Genomic DNA, 6287 nt, shown 5'->3' on the forward strand with positions numbered 1-6287 from the left:
AAACAGAAACTCGCAGTTTTCGGCCACAGTCCCCAAAACGGGGCTGAGCGCGGTTTCTCAGGCCGGGGCCGGCAGCACCCGGCAACAGGAGTTATTTATAACGGCGGCGGCGGCGCTTCCTGGCCACGAGGGTCCTGCTGAGCCGGGGGCTGCATGTGCGGGGGGGTCACCCCTTTCGTGATGGAGACGGGGCTGCAGCCTCCTCTCCCTCCCGGGGGTCTCTGCCCTCCCGGCACCGGTGGGCTCCGGGGGGGACACCCGTCGGCAGTGCCGGCCCCCCCCGCGCTCACACACGTGCTTCCCCCAGCGCCCGCCTGACAAAAGCCTGCGGGCAGCCATGCGTCAGCGTTTCCAGCCCTGTTTTCCACGCAGGAACCGGACCCTCCACCGGGCAAACGTTGCCATTTCAGCCCTTACCACCCCCCCCAGCACACACCCCCTGCCAGCCCGGGCAGAGCGGGAGGGCAGGGGGGGCTTCACCCTCTGCAATAACCCGGGGGGACACGGCCAGGAGGGGCCGGAGCCCGCAGGGAAGGGGCTGTGGGTCGTGGCCACCATGGGCCGGGCGAGGGGGGGCCGCAGGCGCCGGATCCAGCCCAGCAGGTTTGACCCCGCTGCGCAAAGAGGTTAAAAATTAACCATGAGCCCGGCCGGAGCGGTGACCTCGGGGCTATAACGAGGGGCGAGGAAATGAGCCCCTAGACCCCCAGGAGGGCGTGGGGCGGGGAGGGGGGGAAGGGGAAGCAGGGTGGGCACACGGGGGGGCTCACCTCGCTTCTGCATGAAGCTGAAGAGGTCGTCCAGGAACTCCTTCCTCCTGGGGTCACCGTCCAGCTCGTACAGCTGTGCGAGGAGAGGAACACTCAGAAAAACCCCATACCTGTGCCCCCCCACATCGCCCCCCACGCCTGGGGAGCCCTGACCCCCCTGAAGCAGCATCCCTAGGGCTTGTGCCCACCGTCCTGAGCCCACCAGCTCGCCCTTCGGCTCAGGGGGGTTCCTGCAAGGGCCAGGGGATCCTGGGGGTCCCCGTGGCTAGGGGCCGACCTGTGGGTCCCCGGTGCGGCGGTGCCATCCCCTCCTGGCTCCCGAGGTGCCGGTGCCGCGATGGCAGCACTGCCCCACACCCGGCCCGCGGGCCAGAGAGGCTCCCACGCTGCCAGCGCCGCGACCGGCCCCCGGCTCCTCCCGGGAACGCTGATCCCGGTTATTTTTAGCATCCACCACGTGCTGAGCAGAACAAGGCTTTGGTGTGATCCATCCCCACACCTGCAGCGCCGGAGGGAGACAGCACCGGGGGCGGGCGAGCTCCTGTGCCACGGGGCCAGCTCCTGTGCCATGATGTGAGCTCCTGTGCCACAGCACAAGCTCATTTGCCACGGTGTGAGCTCGTACCTGCCACGGTGTGCTCAGAGGGGGTCCCTGGCACACCTGGGCTGTGACATGGTGAGAAGGGTGCTGAGTTGGACCCGGTCGCAGGGCACCCTCCTGGCCACCGGCTGCTGTGCTGCCCGGCAGAGCCTGCTCCCCACTGCCTGGTGAGACCGGCACCGAACACGGGCTGCCCCGGCGAGGCTCCATGCCCATCGGCCGTCGGAGAGAGCATCTCCCCCCCAGGCTGCCGCGGTGCCCGAGGCACGGCTGCCAGAGCAAACCCAGCAGGTCGAACCGTGCCACGCTACGCAGCCGGCACATGGCTTTCCAAGCCGGGGCCAGGCTTCTGGCACGGCTGCTCCTCCAGCACCCGGTTCTGCCGGGGCAGCTTTTGTTGGGACCCCACCCCGCGCCCGACAGCCCGGCACATTCCTGCCTGATTTATGGCAGCAGGATCTGCTGGCCGGAGCGCCCCGGCACGCAGGCAGGCACGCCACGCCGGCTCTGCCTCTCCCGCCACCGGCAGCCCCGGCCCAGTGCAGTTTCTGCCCGGAGGCTGGTGGATAATCCCACCCCCCCAGGAAGGGTGTCGGAGCAGGGGCTGTGGGGGCAGGCGCTGCCTGGATGCCGCGGGGATGGACGCTGCAGCCCTTGTCCCATCCCCGTCCCCTCGGTGCCGAGCGGCACCCGCTTTTCTCAATGACAACTCTGAACAACTGCCAGTGGGGCCGTGGTGGCCGGGAAGGGGCTATAAATACGACCACGTCACTTGGGAGGCACGACGGCGGGGCCGCCAACCGGCACGTTAACCGGGTCACCGCTACGCCCCGCATCCCGCGGGTATGCCCGGCATGGCACCGGGAACGGGGGGCTGCCGTCACCCCGGCTGTGAGCCCCCTCCTCCCCCCGGGAGGATCCGGATCCCGTGGGACTGAACTCCTCGCCCGCCGGCACCGATCAAAAGGATCAATGGGGCCGATAAGAGGGGCAGGGCCCTGCAGGAAGGCCATAAACCCCCAGTTCCCCTGGAAACCTTGCCCGGCCCCCGCAAACCCCCCGGGGAAGGAGCAGGAGCCACCGTCACCACCGGCCAGACCCCTCGAAGCCCCTCTCCCAGCCCAGCGCCCCGGAGAGGGCTCCAGTGCACAGGGGGAGCCTGGAGGGACCACGGTGCCGGGGGAGCAGAGCGGTGCCCCCCATCAGGGCAGGGCTTGGATGCAGCACAGCGGGCACCGCCGTGGTTTTTGGGGCTGAGCCACATGAGCTGCTCCTGAGCGGGCGAGGGACATTGGGCTGGTGCCAATCCAGCCTCCCCCGTTTCCTCCCGCGGCTCGGAAAAGCCGCACGTGGAGACTGGGCTTCCCCGGCACCGCGGCACGATCCTGCAGGGCCCTGAGCCCCCCGCCAGCGGCTCCACCATCCACCGCCCCCACGGTTCACCCTGAGCCCCAGTAACCCCGGTAATGGGGTGACGGCCCTGCCCGTACAGCCGGGATACGGGGTGCAGCACCGGTACTGCGGCAGAGATGCTGACTCCAAGCATCTTGGGGACCCCTAGCACTGTGGGGACCCCCAGCACCATGGGGACCTGTAGCACTGTGGGGACCCCCAGCTCCATGGGGACCCCCAGCACCACAGGGTGGCACCGCGGCAGGTCTGTGCATCAGGCAGAGGAGCAGCCGGTGGTAAAAATACAAATTGGAGGAGAGAGAAGTGCCATGGCACAGGGCGGGGGGGCTGGAAAACCATCACCCTCCTCCTCGGGAGGAAGGGAAATGTGACAAACCACAAGTGCTGGCAGCAAGGGGCCGTGCCCTGGCGCTGGCAGGGTCTCACCCGTCCCTGGGGGGAGCCACGGTGGTGTCGGCCTTGGCACCCGCACTGTCCCCAGGGTCCCAAATCGTGGCAGGGCACAGGCATGACCGGCCGGCACCGAACGCAGAGCCATCGCAGCGCCAGGGGGGTCACGAGCAGCCTGTTAACCCCCAGAGCTCTAACAATTGATCCGCCGTTTATGAAAACATCGGTTCATTCAATTTTTATAAAGCCAGCTCTTAAATAAAGCCGCTCTCCCCCGGCTGCAGCGGGAGCGGCGGCCGCCTTTGGGAAGGGGCCAAGGCACCCGTTCATTTACCACCGTGACCCCCACCCCCTGGCCATGGGGCCCCCCCGGGCTCATTCCCGAGGGGAACGGACACATTTAAGAGGATGAAAGAAAATTAACCGTCAGCTGAGGAAAGCGTGCGCCGGCCGGGCCCGGGGATTAGTGGCCGTGGGCGAGCGGCTGCCCCGTGCGCCGTCCTTCCTCGCGCCCGCCAGCCCCGCTGGTCCCAGGCCAAACTCCACTGGCCACGGCCACTCTCCCCCCAGCCAGAGGAAGCCACGGGGGGTCAGCGGGGCCGGGGAGCGGAGGGAGTCCCGTGCGCCCCCGGCGCCCTCCAGGCCCTGCCGGCACACCCAGCCGCGCTGATGGGCAAAGGATATTTCACAAGATGCCGCTTGTGGTTACCGGCGAGGTTTCGACAGCTCGGCTGCTGCCCGCCGGCCACCGCCGCCCCGAAGCGGGGAGAGGGGCTCGGCCGGGCCAGGGGTCCCCTGTGGCAGGCGCTTTTCCCCACTGCAACCCCAGAGCCCCCCTGGACCACCCCGCTGCGAGGGCAGGTTGCCGGAGAGCGGGGCCAGCGATGCCATGAGGCCAGGACATGCCCCACCGTGGCTGGGATGTGCCCTGCCTGCACCGTGGCTGCCCCCGTCCCTCCTCACCCCCCGGGCACAGGCAGAGACGTGGGAAGGGACAGGGACAAGTGACTTCCAGCAGCCCCTGGCAGGATTTCCTTGCATTGACGGCATCCCGCGTGTGCCGGGACACCTCGCTGGCGAGGACGTGGCAGAGGAGCCGTGCACCCCCAAACCCCAAAATGCAGTGCGGCCTTCATAGGAAACTTTAGATATTGGGTCTCTAAATAAAAATTGAGGAACAGAAACATGTTCTCGTTTCAGTAGCGTGCGAAACCGAACGCACAGCCACTGGGACCACCGCACCGAAATCGGCAGGTGCCGATCCCCGGCCGGTGCCGATGCCCTGCCCCGCTCCGGCACGGCTCCTGCCCGGCACGGCGCACGGTTCCTGGCCGGGGAAGCGCGGGCGGAGGCGGCGAGGCTCGGTGCAAAGGTAACGCCGGCCGGCGGACAGCGCGCCGCAGGGAGAGGCCGCCTTGCCGCCGCTGACTCAATAGATTTACATTTCGTAATTAGGGAGGCCGCAGGGAGGTGGAAACGACTTAATCTGCAACGCAGCTGCCCCGAGAATATCCTCTTACCCTGGGGAGCCCACCCGGCCACGCCGCCCCACCGACGGGTCCCCATGGCCAGAGCACGGTGCCAAGGGCTGCCACAGCACAGCCGACCCCGGCCGGGGCAGGGGGACAGGGGACACCCCGGGAGCCCCCCGTGCACCCGCCGCTCGCCCAGCACAGGGCAATGCCCGGCACTGCCGCCTGCCCCAGCACCCCCGGCACGGCCGGCTCTGCGCCGCGGTGCCTGACCCACCCCACCGGCCCCGGCCCCCCGTCCTTGCGGCCGGCTGAGGACGAGGTGCCAGATGGCCGTTGCCAGCAGATATATAATTAAGTGGAGGAGGAATTAGGGAGGCGGCGGGCGGGCGGCACTGACCCCGCGGCCCAGCGCCCCGGCAGGATGCCGGCCCGGCGTTTGGTGTGGATGACCGGATTAATGTTTCAAACCAGATTACGGGAAAATCCCAACCCCTTGGCTTTCAAAGGGCTGGCGGGGAGGGAGGCGGCCCCTCGGCAATGCCAGGAATGCAGCAGAGAGCCCTCGGCACGGGAGCGGTGCGTGCCGGGGGTCCACCGGAGGGACCGAGATAACTCCCCCCAGCAGCCCACCGCTCCCCCCCCGAGCTGTGGGCAAGGAGGGCAATTAAAGCAGGGAGGGGAAGCGCCATTTAATGAGGCTCCCGGAGTGCCGTCCTGGCAATGCCGGGGCTCACACCAGAGCTGGGCAACTCTCCCCATCTGCAGGACCCCCCGTGCCCGCCCCACCAGGGACCCCCAACTAGGGAGCACGGGGGTGTGGGGCTGGGGCTGCAGAGGAGCTTGTGTCCCCATGTCCTGAGCCAGCGTCACGAGTCACAGTTATGCCCCCCACCCCCAGCTCGGTTCCGGGTTTTCAGGCCTCAGGGAATAATTTTCAAGTTTTTTTCCATCGCCAGGAAGTCTCGACACTCCCGGCTTTCCTCCCTCCTCTTCGAAACCGGTTTGGGACGTGCATGTCGTGAGCCGAGGGGGGAAGAGATCCCCCCAAGGGCCACAGCAGCAGGGATGGGGGGCTGGGGACCCCTCCAGCAGGACATACTGCCTCGTGGAGGCCTGAATTTCTGCGTTTAAGGAAAAAATATAACAAAGGCAGGCACAGGGGAGAGCCCACCCCGGAGAGGTGCCCGTGGCAGGTAGCAGGGACATCGTCCTCCCCGATGGATTCCAGCCCGGGCGGTGTGATGGCAGGGGGGGGCTCCTTCTCTCTCTCTTTCTTTTCTTCCTTCCTTCCTCCCAGCACCCCTGGGGACGCGTCCCTTTGTCCCGCTGACAGCCGAGGGGCGACGGGGAGAGACCGCGCACGCTAACGAGTTATTTAACGAAGAATAAACACGCGGGCGGTGTTTCCTGTCCTGCTCCCGGCTGCCACACACAGCCCCCCCCGGCACACCAAAGCACCCGTCCGTCCCATGCCCGTGGCACGCCAGGACCCGGGGCCGGTGGGGGCACTTATTCAGAAAAAGAAAGTAATTTGTAAAAACTAGAGTGAAGGGCTGGCAAGGAGCTCCGAAATGAAGTGTTTCGGGTGGTGCTGGGGAGGTGTTTTCCCATAAGATGGTGGCTGCGTCAGGGCTAGGG

At 67.3% G+C, this 6287-nt stretch overlaps 1 protein-coding gene across 1 annotated transcript in view; it reads right to left on the bottom strand.

Moving 5' to 3' along the window:
• The window catches only part of ARID3A (AT-rich interaction domain 3A), a 37492-nt gene that overhangs the window by 1861 nt on the left and 29344 nt on the right, over positions 1-6287 (bottom strand). Inside the window, exon 6 of the mRNA XM_014958568.1 lies at positions 771-843. Coding sequence (XP_014814054.1) covers positions 771-843 — 73 coding nt within the window. The remainder of the gene's footprint in view (positions 1-770; positions 844-6287) is intronic.

Source organism: Calidris pugnax, unplaced genomic scaffold (genome assembly GCF_001431845.1).
Source record: "Calidris pugnax isolate Ruff unplaced genomic scaffold, ASM143184v1 scaffold425, whole genome shotgun sequence".
Lineage (NCBI taxonomy): Eukaryota > Metazoa > Chordata > Aves > Charadriiformes > Scolopacidae > Calidris > Calidris pugnax.